This window comes from Topomyia yanbarensis, chromosome 2 (genome assembly GCF_030247195.1).
Source record: "Topomyia yanbarensis strain Yona2022 chromosome 2, ASM3024719v1, whole genome shotgun sequence".
Taxonomy (NCBI): Eukaryota; Metazoa; Arthropoda; class Insecta; order Diptera; family Culicidae; genus Topomyia; species Topomyia yanbarensis.
This window is the reverse complement of record NC_080671.1, coordinates 322,230,264-322,244,223: the sequence shown is the minus strand read 5'-3', so window position 1 is coordinate 322,244,223 and position 13,960 is coordinate 322,230,264. Positions and strand designations below refer to the sequence as shown.

The 13,960-nt window shown below is 38.7% G+C and overlaps 1 protein-coding gene and 1 long non-coding RNA gene across 6 annotated transcripts in view; both read left to right on the top strand.

Moving 5' to 3' along the window:
* Positions 1–13,960, top strand: part of LOC131683754 (lachesin) — a 332,969-nt gene that overhangs the window by 65,900 nt on the left and 253,109 nt on the right. For 3 of the 5 annotated variants that reach the window (XM_058966013.1, XM_058966016.1, XM_058966014.1), the window contains exon 3: positions 7,387–8,145. In XM_058966013.1, coding sequence (XP_058821996.1) covers positions 8,061–8,145 — 85 coding nt within the window. In that variant the 5' untranslated portion in view covers positions 7,387–8,060. The remainder of the gene's footprint in view (positions 1–7,386; positions 8,146–13,960) is intronic. The other 2 variants (XM_058966018.1, XM_058966017.1) reach the window with 2 other exon arrangements.
* LOC131683756 (uncharacterized) lies at positions 9,224–10,494 on the top strand. Its single transcript, XR_009304561.1, has 3 exons — positions 9,224–10,063; positions 10,119–10,201; positions 10,264–10,494. It is a non-coding gene; the product is annotated as an uncharacterized LOC131683756 (long non-coding RNA).

The window sequence follows — 13,960 nt, the reverse complement described above, 5'->3', positions numbered from 1 at the left end:
TAACGTCACAAACGGGTCATATATATCATCGTCTATTCCGACGCATTTATTTAACCCAATCAGTAACATCAGTTAATCAGTTAGTAGGAAAGCCAAGAATGTTCAAGAATTTTATGACAGTTTGTTTCATTGCACTGAATCGTACTCTGCCTTATAATCCAGAAACAGATGAAACAAGCCGTATTCCGGAATTTATTTAGGTTATGTATGTTTAGGAAAAACTATTGCAATCGAAAATCATGACTTTGTTGTACTCATTTTCATAAGGTAGCCATTGGTTCGTATCCTTGTGGAAGGTGTCATAATGAATATCTATCACTGTTCAATTTTCTGTTTTGTTTATATTTATAAGCAATAAACATTCCAGACTGCGAAATTCATTCAAGTATTGGAATATGGCTTTCATTTATATGGGTAACTAAATATTGATGAAATTATAACAATTTATTCGAAAATCTTCAAAATTTTTGTTGGCGGATTCAATAACGCCTTAAAAAGTATAGCAAGAGATATAGGGGAACCAGGGGCTATTAAGACAGGGGGGTAATTCGGACCCCCTCGATTTATCAGAAAACAGCAAGACTTTCTGACTATAGTACATATTCGTGGAATCGCTATTCTGAAACATTAATTTTGAGAGCTGAAGTTGATTCTTTGTTCTTTGCAGAAAGGAGATACAATGTGTTTCGTTGCAAGGATCGTCTGCACGATCGGTTATTTGTGTATTGCACTAACTGCATGCAAATGAGTCTTTGTAGTAATTTTTTTTCTGTCTTGAGAGGCGGTTAATTTTCTCTCTTGAAACGCCGTCAAGCTCCGCCATAAACACAAAGTAAACAGCACAAGGAGTTTCCAACGCTTGCAGGAACTCCGAAAATCTCATGTGATATTTCAACCAGAGATTCAACGTAGTGCAGGATTGGACCTATGTTGGGAACCGGAAACTTTGTGATATTGTGGAACTCCCGGCATGGAGAAGACTTCAATTTTCGTGGCACGGCATGGAATAATTTTGTCGATGACAATTAATCTAACTTACTCTACGATCTATGCTGCAGCTTTAAAAAGGTGGCGTGATGTACTGCCCATGACAACATTTCCGTTTCCCCTGTTACTATAAGCGGAAAAAGTTTGCAATATATTTTCGCTTTATTTTTGTTGAAATTTTTGTCTTGTTCGTTGTTCATTCTGGACTAACAGGACCGTAGCGCAGTCTTCTGGCGCCTTTGGTAGAGTTATGCGTTTTTTCTGTCAATCTCGTCATGCAGATCTACTTGTCGAACTGCCATTATCCATGTGGAGGTTTACGGAATAGACCTGCTGACCAGGGTTGTCAATGCAATGAAATCAACGTTATCGTTTCAACATGATATCGTTGAATCGATAATTTTTCCGTTGAATTTAACGACGCTGATTTTGATGTTAATTTCATCGTTCATCGTCAGCGCACTTCGATGAATAAAATGTTAATGTTATCGAAAAGTTTTGGTATGCAATGGTGGCCCCACTATATAATATATGTGTATTTATGATATATTTTTCATGACAGTACATGGATGAAAATTTTGTAAACATGATGGAATAAACCAAGCAAACCAAATTTGGAATATCACGCGGCATTCCGTACGGAATTGAAAATGGAATTTCACACGAAATTTCGCCAGGAATTTCGCACGGAATTTTGCACGAAATTTCACACGGAATTTTGCACGGAATTTTGCACAGAATTTTCAACGGAATTTTGCATGGAGTTTCGCACGTAATTCGCACAGAATTTCGCACGGAATATCACACGAAATTTCTCAGGAATGGCACGCTGAAATTTCGCAAGGAAATTCCGCGTGGAATTCTGTGTGAAATTCCGTGCGAAATTCCTTGCGAAATTCCTTGCGAAGTTCCGTGCGAAATTCCTTGCGAAATTCCGTGCGAAATTTCGTGCAAAATTCTGTACAAAATCTCGTGTGAAATTTACGCCTGAACTTCCGTGCAAAATTCCGTGCGAAATTTCGCGCGAATTTCCGTTCGAAATGCCCTGCGAAAATTCCGCGTGAAATTCCGTGACAAATTCCGTGCGAAATTCAGTGTGAAACTTCGTGGGAAATTCCGTTCGAAATTCCGCTCAAAATTTCATGCGAAATCCCATGTAAAATTCCGTGCGAAATTGCTTGTGAAATTCCGTGCGATATTCCTTGCGAAATTTCCTATGAAATTCCGTGCGAAATCCCGTGTAAAATTCCATGAGAAATTTCTTGCGAAATTCCGTGTGAAATTTCATGCGAAATTTTGTGCGGAATTCCATGCAATAATCTGTAATAAATTCCATGCGGAATTCTGTGCAGTGTGAAATTTCATGCGAAATTTCGTGCGAAATTCCGTGCGAAATTTCGTGTGAATTTCCTTGCAAAATTTCCTACGAAATTCCGTGCGAAAATTCCGCGTGAAATTTCGTGCGAAATTTTGTGTGAAGTTTTGTGCTAATTTCCGTACGGAATTCCATGCAAAGTTCTGTGCGAAATTCCGTGAGAAATTTTGTGGAATATTTCGAGATAAATTTCACGCGAAATTTCGTTCAAAATTCCGTGCGAAATTCCGTGCAAAGTTCCGTGCGAAATTCAATGTGATATCGTGCGAAATGTCATGCGAAATTCCGTGCGAAATGTCATGCGAAATTCCGTTCGAAATTCCATACGAAATTCAGTGCGAAATTTTGTACGAAATTTCATGCGAAATTTCTTGCAAAAATTCCTACGAAATTTTGTGCAAAGTTCTGTGCGAAATTCCGTGAGAAATTTCGTGGGATATTTCACGCGAAATTTCGTTCAAAATTCCGTGCGAAATTCCGTGCAAAGTTCCGTACGAAATTCCATGCGATATCGTGCGAAATTCCGTACGAAATTTCATGCGAAATTTCGTTCGAAATTCCATACGAAATTCCGTGAGAGATTTCGTACGAAATTTCATTCGAAATTTCGTGCGAAATTCCGTGCGAAATTCCTTGCGAAAATTCTTACGAAATTTTGTGCGAAGTTTTGTGCTAATTTCCGTACGGAATTCCATGCGAATTTCTGTGAGAAATTTCGTAGGATATTTCGAGATAAATTTCACGTGAAATTCCGTGCAAAGTTCTGTGCGAAATTCCTTATGATATTCCGTACAAAACCCCGTGCGAAGTTCCGTGCAAAACTCCCTGCGAAATTCCGTGCGAAATCCCATACGAAATTTCGTGCGAAATTCCGTGAGAAATTTCATGCGAAATTCCGTTCGAAATACCATACGAAATTCGTGCGAAATTTCGTGCAAAATTCCGTGTGAAATAGCTTTTGAAATTCCGTGCAAAACTCCGTGCGAAATTCCGTGCAAAACTCGAACGTGCGAAATTTTGTGTAAAATTCCGTGCGAAATTCCTTTCGATATTCACTACGAAATTTCATGCGGGAATTCCAAACGAAATTCTGTGCGAAATTCCGCGTGAAATTTCGAGCGAAATTTCGTTCCAAGTTCCGTGCGAAATTCCATGTGAAATTCCGTGCAAAAATTCCGTGCGAAACTCTGTGCGAAATTCCGTAAAAAATTTCGTGCGGAATTTCGTGAAGAATTCCGTGCGAAATTCCTTTCGAAATTCCGTGTGAAATTCCATGTGAAATTCCTTGCGAAATTCACTGCGAAATTTCGCGTGAAATACGGAGCGAAATTTCGTGCGAAGTTCGTGCGAAATTCCGTCCGAAATTTCATGCGAAATTCCGTGCGAAATTCCATACAAAATTCCGTGCAAAATTCCGTACGAAATTTCGTGCAAAATTCCGTGCAAAATTTCGTGTGAAATTCCGTGTAAAATTTCGTACGAAATTTCTTGCGATGTTCCATACGTAATTCTGCGCGAGATTTCGTACGAAATTCCGTGCGAAATTCCGCGCGAAATTTCGTGCGTAGTTCCTTTCAAAAGTCACTGCGAAATTTTATGCGATAACTACGCGTGAAATTCCGTGAGATATTTCAAGCGAAATTCCGTGCGAAATTCAGCGTGAAATTTCGTGCAAAGTTCCGTGCGAAATTCCTCGTGATATTCCGTGCAAAACCCAATGCGAAATTTCGTACGAAATTCCGCGCAAAATTTCTTGCGAAACTCTTGGCGAAATTTTTGCGAAATTCCGTGCGAAATTCTATGCAAAATTCGTGCGCAAATTCCGTGCGAAATTCCTTTCGATATTCAAAGCGAAATTTCATGCGGGAATTCCAAACGAAATTCCGTGCGAAATTCCGCGTGAAATTTCGAGCGAAATTTCGTTCAAAGTTCCGTGCGAAATTCCATGTGAAATTCCGTGCGAAACTCTGTGCGAAATTTTTTGCGAAATTCCGTAAAAAACTTCGTGCGGAATTTCGTGAAGAATTCCGTGCGAAATTCCTTTCGAAATTCGGTGTGAAATTCCATGTGAAATTCCTTGCGAAATTCACTGCGAAATTTCGCGTGAAATGCCGAGCGAAATTTCGCGTGAAATGCCGAGCGAAATTTCGTGCGAAATTCCGTACAAAATTCCGTGCAAAATTCCGTACGAAATTTCGTGCGAAATTCCGTGCAAAATTTCGTGTGAAATTCCGTGTAAAATTTCGTACGAAATTTCTTGCGATGTTCCATACGTAATTCTGTGCGAGATTTCGTACGAAATTCCGTGCGAAATTCCGCGCGAAATTTCGTGCGTAGTTCCTTTCAAAAGTCACTGCGAAATTTCATGCGATAACTACGCGTGAAATTCCGTGAGATATTTCAAGCGAAATTCCGTGCGAAATTCAGCGTGAAATTTCGTGCAAAGTTCCGTGCGAAATTCCTCGTGATATTCCGTGCAAAACCCAATGCGAAATTCCGTACGAAATTCCGCGCAAAATTTCTTGCGAAACTCTTAGCGAAATTTTTGCGAAATTCCGTGCGAAATTCCATGCAAAATTCGTGCGCAAATTCCGTGCGAAATTCCGTACGAAATTTCGTGCGAAATTCCGTACGAAATTTCGTGCGAAATTCCGTACGAAATTTCGTGCGAAATTCCGTACGAAATTTTGTGCGAAATTCCGTAAAAAATTTCGCGCAAAATTTCCACTCGAAATTCAATGAAAAAAAATCGTGCGATTCCATGTGAAATTTAGTGCGAAATTCCATGTGAAATTTAGTGCGAAATTACGTGCAAAATTGAGTGCAAAATTCCTTGCGAAATTGAAAAATCGCGCGGAATTTCGTATGGAATTTCGCACGGAGTTTTGTACGGAATTCCATACGAAGCTTCGCACGGAATTTCGCATGAAATTTCGCACGGAACTCCGCAAAGAAATTTGCACGGAATTTCGCGCGATATTTCGCAAAAAATATCACACAGAGTAATATACTGTCCACCGAGATTATGCGATTTAGATTGGTTCCATTAGGTCAATGTTAACGTTACTCCAAAACTAACCTCAAAATCTCTACTCTAAATAAAATTAAAAATATGCCTTCCCTGACAAAAAAGCACTAGAAGCAATAGAATTCAACGCGAAAATTTCCGATAGAGCTTACGTTGAATTCACCGAAGTGCATTGACGATGAAATTAACGTGAAATGAAACACCGGTAATGATGCTGAATACATCGTTATCGGCGGTATAGTAAAATACAACTTTAACAACCCTGCTGCTGACCCGGGTAAAATTCACGGTAAGATGGCACAAAGGTGGCTTGTTGATTCTGTGTGAAATCACTGTAAAATTAATTTAGAATAATATAAAATATAAATTAGGGCACCTGAAGCCGGTTCCGGTGGGACACATTTCCCAAAAACTCAGACGTACCCTGAAACATTTGTTTCTGACTTCATCTCCCATCGGACTAATGACGGCTTCAGGGGATTGCATGCACCTCCCTATTCAACCAGAAAGTGTTCCAGTAGAAATGTGTGCATACACCCCTTTCGTGTTTTGGAAAATCACTATGAAGTATTTAAGCGTTTCATGTCAAATAGCACCAATTCGCTCATCATTCTGAATATCCTCATTTGGATATTTCACATTATTTTTTTTTTGTAAATTGCTGTCATGTGGCACATTAAAATGCTCCAAGTCGACATTGAATGAACAACACATTGACAGTCATCGTGGACTATGCGGAATAACGCAAGTTTGAGACAAGTCTGTGTCGAAACGGACCACTACTGGAAATGGTCCCAACCATCACTCGACAATCCTATTGTTCCTGAATTCTGTTCAACATTGGTGCAATGTTGATTCGTCATTGGTTCAACAGCACAATACCAGAGTACTTGCAGCTTTTGCAAGGGTTCTTGCATTAATGTTAGTGATTCTTACCGGGTTGGTTTTGGGTGTATAATAAGTATTCTTTCATTAAATTTTTTTGTGAGAATGGAATTATTCTAAAAAGTATACACTAATTAGTAAATCATACATCTGCTGATAATTTAATAACTTTCGAGGTACTACAAGCCGTTAAAAATTCATGGTTGCCAACTTCTATGGAACTCGGTTTGAAACTTCGCCTATTTTGGCTCGTTGTTTCTATTTAAAAAGTGAGTGTATAATCATTGCGACACTTTAGATTGATAGGTAAATTGGATATTGTTGTTTATTGTTCCAATTGGATATTGTTATTGAAATGAAACCAACGTTTTACAGTAGTTCAGTATATGTACATAAATATTCCAGTTTCAATTCGTTATTTCAATTTTAAAATGAGTTAGTTGTTTCTGGTACGTTTCTGGTCTTCAGAAGTTCACGCTTCATCGCTTCAGCGTCGTGTAGGGTTACCAGGTGTGCGCTTTGGCATCCCTATGCTGACTATCCGCATCGTTTCATGACCCTCTGGACGAAACTTCACGAAACATCAAGTGTTTTGGGCAAGTCCCGTGTCGAATGCTCGGAATTCACTTGAAATGAGCAATCAGCACTGTCTCGCTCTGTTAGCACGTTGTTCCCATTTTTCGACGAGCATCTGGCTTATGGTTCACTGCCATCCATTTCTAGAATCTTCGTATGTTCATCAGTTTTGCTTATGCACTATGGAAAAACCTAAGGTTTTTGCATTTCAGTGACAAATGCCCAACTTAGCGGATATGTATAAGCAAAACACTCTTAAGAGAAACTGGGCAAAATTTGGATCATTTCGGTCAAGAATGAAATGTTTCCAAGTTTGAAAGTGTCGCCATAATTATCGACTAATCCTTTAATTCATTTAGTATTGAAAGAAACGTTAGTCCTTCACATGAACGTAAATATGAAAATTAAATTCATCACTTCAGAACCGAATGTTCCGCACCATGAACAAAATCTTTCCAAATTTGTCACCACTTTTCCGTTCATTGAAAAAACATAGTCACAAAAACATAGTTCAATCCAGTGTTTTGCATTGCAGATCTCGAAACGACCGGGAAGTTGAATTCCATTTCACGTGTCGTTTAGGGATTAAGAATTCCACCATAGTACGTACCAAACGGGCGTTTGCTACATTAACATTCGGATGCCAAAAATAGATTGGAAATACTTGTAAAACTGTCAGTTCATACGTAGGATGTTGGGATCGTGAGTGAGAGTGTGACTGAAATGCAAAGCAGAACAGCACCACCGAATCTGGTGAGTGAAAAGTGTTGTTTATGTAAGCTGCATTTACATAAAAATCGAATCATGAGGAACGCTAGGGCTACACTTGTTCCATGTTCGGATCCACCCAGGCACGCGCTGAAATTGTGGTCGCCACGTGCCACGACAACTACTACATACTACATAACCGGCAGTAGCTAGAGGGTAAACAGTTTAGAGCTAGTGGCGCGAAGAAAACATGCAGTGTATGAACATCCTTTCATGTTTAAGTGGAAGCAAACAACGTGGTCTGGTGGCAATCAGTGGATCGGATAAATTGTTTTCACATTTCCAGCGAAGGGTTGGGGAAAGAAGCGAACTGTTTGCATAGCCAGCATATCAAGTGGGACGAGTGAAAAAAGGGGAAAAAGGCACAAGTCAATATCAACAATTGAACGTCAGACTGGTATCGGAACGAGCAGGATTTGCCCAGTGAAAGAGACGCCAACAATGGAGATTGTTTACATGCAAATTGTGATGGTGCTCACATTGATAGTGAAATGCTTGCAAGGATCTTTGTCTACTGCGCTGCAAGGTGAGTGTTTTGTTCTTCATATTACTCGATTATTGATTTCCAATGTATGCCGTACGTGTTCCCGCGACTCAATGAATATCGATACGATCTCATATTAACTGTTAGGTCAATGGGTACGTTGTGAAACTAGGGGTAAACCACTCCGATACGTTGCTTTACATGATAATTTCAAAGTAATATTAACCCCTTAATTTGTTATGGTTATGGTGATGATTGAGATATTTCTCAAAAAAGTATAAGTAAACTTCTTTCCAATATTTCTTTTTTGATAGTTGTCCTACTGGAACTGTAGAACTAGGTTCTCGGAAGAGTTCCCCGTAAGAAACGGTAAATGTCACCCTCTAAAACACTGCTTAAGGCCAATTGCAGCGGGCCGTGACTCTGAATGTGATATTTATTGTATGGTTCTGATCTGTGCGGACGTAGGGGCTTAGCGATTGCTTGTAATATCGCGAAGGACTCGAGCGATTGTACGTTATCGTGTTCAATCGCTTGTGCGTTTGTATGTCGCGTGTGCTAACGTGTATGTAACTTCGCATGTATAAACTGAATTTTATAATCGTGTGCATTTCGCATATTCGCGTGCGTTCGTGGATTATTCCCGGTTATGTCACCATGGAACGTGTTGTCTAATGGATGTGAGCTTTATTTTTTGATTGTTTCAACTGAATTTTATGCACCTAAATTACTAGGACGGAGGGAAAAGATTTCCGGACAGGACCGACTCAGGATCTCGTGAACACAGACGTTGGCGGGTTCGCGTTCGAGACCGCGTTTGTAACTTCGTAAGAACTAAAATGTCCACCTTATCCACCTTAAATTTTCTCAAGTTTGCGCGATCGCAGGTGCAGGTGTGCGTGGATGATCGCGAAGGGTTTAAGCGTTCGTATGTTAACGTATTTGTCGTGGGTGCTCGCGTGTGCATGATTTAGCGTGTATAAATCTGATTTTGTAACCGTGTGGCCATTCACATATTCGCGTGTGTCACACGGACCGTCTTCTGCTATTTTGTTTTCGGTGTACGGTTCGCATTCTGACAAGGAGTGAGTTACCTCATATCGCTAGAGCTCCCGTTCATGTCGCATAGAGCGTGTCGATTAGTTGATATGAGCGTCATTTTTTTATTTGGTTCGCCTGAAGGCATTGGACCTATGCTACTAGGGCCGTGGATTGGGACTTCCGGACGTAACCAGTTCATGATCACGCGAACACGGGCGTTTGTAGGGTAACTCCTGAGACCGCGTTTGTGTATTTATAAGTGCTAGTTCACTTAGTCCCCGGGATGTTAACCTGTTTGCGAGATCGCAGGCGTAGGTGTGCATAGATTATCGCGAAGGACTCAAGCGTTTGTATGTTAACGTTTTTGTCGCATGTGCTAGCGTGTATGTAACTTCACGTGTATATAAAACAGACACAACAGAAATACAAATTGCCCATCTAAAGGAGAAAACAGCACTAATGGATCACAGTATTAAACACAATCACAGGTTCGACTTTGAAAATACTAGCATATTAGCCAAAAACTGTAAACCACATGCACTTCCCTACATAGAAGTATGCCACATAATCACTAGCAAAAACAGTATTAATAAGCGAACAGATACAGAAGGTTTAAATTCCATCTATGCTGGAATTATTCACACTCTAGATATCGAGAATCAAAACAAACGAAAAATGACAACCAATGTAACACGCAATAGTATATGATCACAAAACAGCAATAATACACACTCTCACAAACACACACGCTATAATCGAATCAAAAGTAGTAGACAAGTAGGAAAGACAACACCACAGTTTCTCGCTCTGCGCAAAAGTTTTACCCGCGTTTCGCTGCTATAAAAGCACTAAAACAAGACGAGCTTTTAAACACCGATTATTTTAAAGTGCGGTGCAGTAAAAAATACGCATATGTACAGTAAGTACAACTTTTGTACAGGATAAAATATATTTTTTCATTGAAACTAAATTAGCTATAGAAGGACGCCATTATAAACATACACCGGACAACCTATGTTGGACACAAACACACTTAACAAAAAAACGAACCGTTTCAGTGAGTACAAAAAAAACCACAGACAAACAGACAACAGTAACGGAAATATTTTCATTTTATAGACTCCTTGATAAAGGTGAAATAAAATCACCGAAACTGTCGGATTAAGAAGCAATACTTCGTTTTTGCCGTTTTATTTTGACTGATTCAGCCGATAACATCCTCAGAACAATTAACAACAGTCGTCAAACAACTTAAAAAAAAACTTCACGTGTATATTTTTTTTCTATAACCGTGTTCCGCATGTTCTTGAATGATCGCGTGCAGACCGTGAATCTGATACTTAATTTTTGGTGTATAGTTTAGATGCTAGAAGAGACTGAGTTCTCCAATTTCACTAGAGTTTCCGGTCATTTCGCATTGGAATGTGTTGTTTAGTGATTTTTTTCTTGGAATAATTCAAAGCATGAGTCTGGGCTGCTAGCATCGAAGGTGGAGACGTGATCGATTGATGATCGCGCGAGCGGTGGGTTAATGCTTGAGACCGCGTTTGTAAATTTATAAGTGCTAAAACGTTCACTTTATAACCGGAGTGTTTTAAAGTTGGGGAGATCGCGGTTGTTTAAGCCAGATTTAAACGTACTGGTGAACCCGGTTTAAAAGTTATGCGAGGGTGAAGAAATCGGGCCTGGAAATGAGTATCGAAGTATAAATAAGAAGCAACACTCCCGATGGTCAGTTGTCCGGAGTTCAAGTTGCACGAAAACAAATTTTGGAAATCGACCGCGAACAGCTTTCGTGCATATAGCTATGATCATAGTGTCTACCAAGACATACCTCCTGATCGTTTCCCTTTCCTACTAACACCAATTCCTTTCCCGTGATGCTCGTGGAGATGCAGAGGTAGTCTCGGTCTATATCAACAGCGAGTGTCGAACTAACATTTCTTCCCTTCCCCGGTAGAACAGCATTGGTCGTGGCCGGCGTCATTATTGACCATTTTTATGAAAGCTTTGAGTCAGTGAAACATGCACAGTGAGAATGATTTGCTCCTCCCAAGCATCATTTTTTGGTTCATTGTGCATTTTCACTCATCCGGTCAATCACGAAGTGCAACTACGGGCAGTTTACCTAAGCTAAGCTATGCTAAGCGAGGGTGAAGAAATCGGGCCTTATTGAGTGTTAGTATGAATCTAATTTGAGATAGTAGTAAATCGAGATTTGAGTAGTAATAGAAGGAAAAATAACATGTCGAATAAAGAAAAGAAAAGAGAGTAAGTAGAAGCGTATTTTTTTAAATTTTTTATTGATTATAGAGGTTTTAACCTTAGGGTCATTCGCCTTTTTTCGTGTTAGAGAAATTTCTTTTGGAAAAATCTCTAACCCTATATGCGGGGTTGGGACTCGAACCCAGGTGAGCTGCGCATAAAGCAATCGATTTACCAACTACGCAGTGCTCGCCTCTTGCGTATAAATTGATCGATATCATTTTTGGTACACATGAGTGGTGCAAAAGCAAACTATTAGAAGTACATCAAAATCAGACTAATGAAGTAAAAGAAAAAAACAAATGGAACATGCAATCAAACTACTTGAGCTCGTCTAAATGCCAGCAAATGATACTTATTTACCAATAACAGCCATTGCATTCTGTTAGAATTTTTTCATGCTATGCTCACCGGGAAAGGATGCATCACATGCGCTGGTAAATTACCTTAATTTGTCCAATCCGATCTTCTCGAATGAATCGAATCGAATGGTCGAATTGAACACCGCTGTAAAAAGTGACCAACGAATCCCAGAAATGGTTACCCACTAATCTATCATATACGTTAGTTCTGCATACATTCTCTGACCCAGCTGTCACAAAAACTCAATCGAACACATACACAGATAGACATACGACTAGTGCATAACAATTGTACACTAGTACTAAAAACTACAATTATTACAACACAACCATTAATAGGCTTCTGTTTTTACATTTTTTCAATTAGTTTGTGCATAATGACGAGTCCGACCGATAAATCGACACACAATGACCCTCACTGTGCCCACAAACACTGCCATTAAAGTCAACACACGGCGGCCCACCAGTCGGCCACGCCAGTGTGCACAGGCTGTTGGTTGACCGTTAGTTTGGGCTGATGCAGAGTATGAAAAAAATACAAAACATAAAAAAGCTCATAAGCCCTCTCGGTATCCTCGATGCACCACTATCAATGCGTAATGCAATAACCATCATAAGGCAGTTGTCTGTTGGAGGTTCTTTAAAACTGATGCACAAATATGCTTGATGGTGTTTGCAACATCGTCAAATCTGACAATCTAGGTGAGATTCTTTCCAATATAAAGAGTAAAATGTATCAAAAGTTGAGATGTTTACCTCTTGCATTAAGCATTACGTCAAACCGTGATTTTGATCTATTTAAATATGCAGATCACCATGTAATCCACTTAACGCTATCTTTATCTTTTTCATATTATTAATCATTTGATACTCATGGCATGATTTCGTATCAAGAAAGACTGTATTTTTAAAAACCAATGTTTCTAGAGAACTTTGGATTATTTTTCAAGATTTTAGTTAAACTGACCATAGCTGAAAATGTGAGTTACATTTTTTACAATATAAATGAATTCTTGGCAACTCAAGACTCATACCTATCGTGCTGTTTCTCCCTTCATTTCTAAGTTGTGTTATAAGATTGTACAACTAATCTGAAATATTTCAATGCTCAATCTAATTTAATGTGCGCAGCGTTTTTTTGTGTGGTTTGGTAAGACAAAATCAATTTTTTGTTATATGCTGTTTCCGTGCAAATCGTTTGTATATGTTAGTGTACAGCAGAGGCGTTTGCGGATACAATATTTTTTTTATTTCGATTATAGTGGTTTTATCCTTAATGTCATTCACCTTTTCAGATTAGAAAAATCTCTTTAGAAAAATCTCTAACCCTATGTGCGGGGCTGGGATTCGAATCCAGGTGAGCTGTGTATAAGGCAATCGATTTACCAACTACGCTATGCCCGCCCCGGATGCAACTTCAATACAATATCATATTTGACAAGGAAAATATTCTCTGTCATAAAAAATTGCACCTTGTTTGTATTACGAGAAAAACTATAACTAATTTATGTTGAATCCGTGGTTTGCCTTGCGGAGATATTCCTCTAAAACGTCGGCTATTTTAGGAAATCTAAAAAATTTTGCCAAAAATCAGTAACCGAAAGGCATTTTTTAAATCAACAAAAAAATCACGTTCCAGTTACATATTCATTAATAAGAGCTCTTCTAATAAAACCGAAAAATGAAAAAAATATAATGAAAACATTGAGAGGTTTTTTTTTATTCATTTCGTTTATTTGATAGGCACAAATGCGTTAGCTTGGCGGTGCCAAATTCTTTTGTTTTTACATTTTGGATATTTTAAAACTAGGAGGTTACAATGGCGAAATATTTTTTTTTTTAAAAAGAAAATTTTTACAGCTATCTTAAGACTAGAAATAAGATTCTATATACAAGAGAGGGAGCAAAAGATTTTTTTTTTATGAAAAATTTTAAAACAAGGAATTCAATAGTAATAGTTTTTTGGAAATATTTACAGTTATCTTAAAACTAACAATATAGTTTGATACACAAAAGGGGGAACAAATGTTTATGAGAAAATTCACCGGTGTTTTAAAACTAGGGATACAATTCTATTTACAAGATGGGGGACAATAGTTTTAACAAAGAGGTAAAATTACAACTATCTTAAAACTAGGAATACAGAATACAAATTTGAACTTTTTTTAGCGGAGACTTATGCTTGGTCA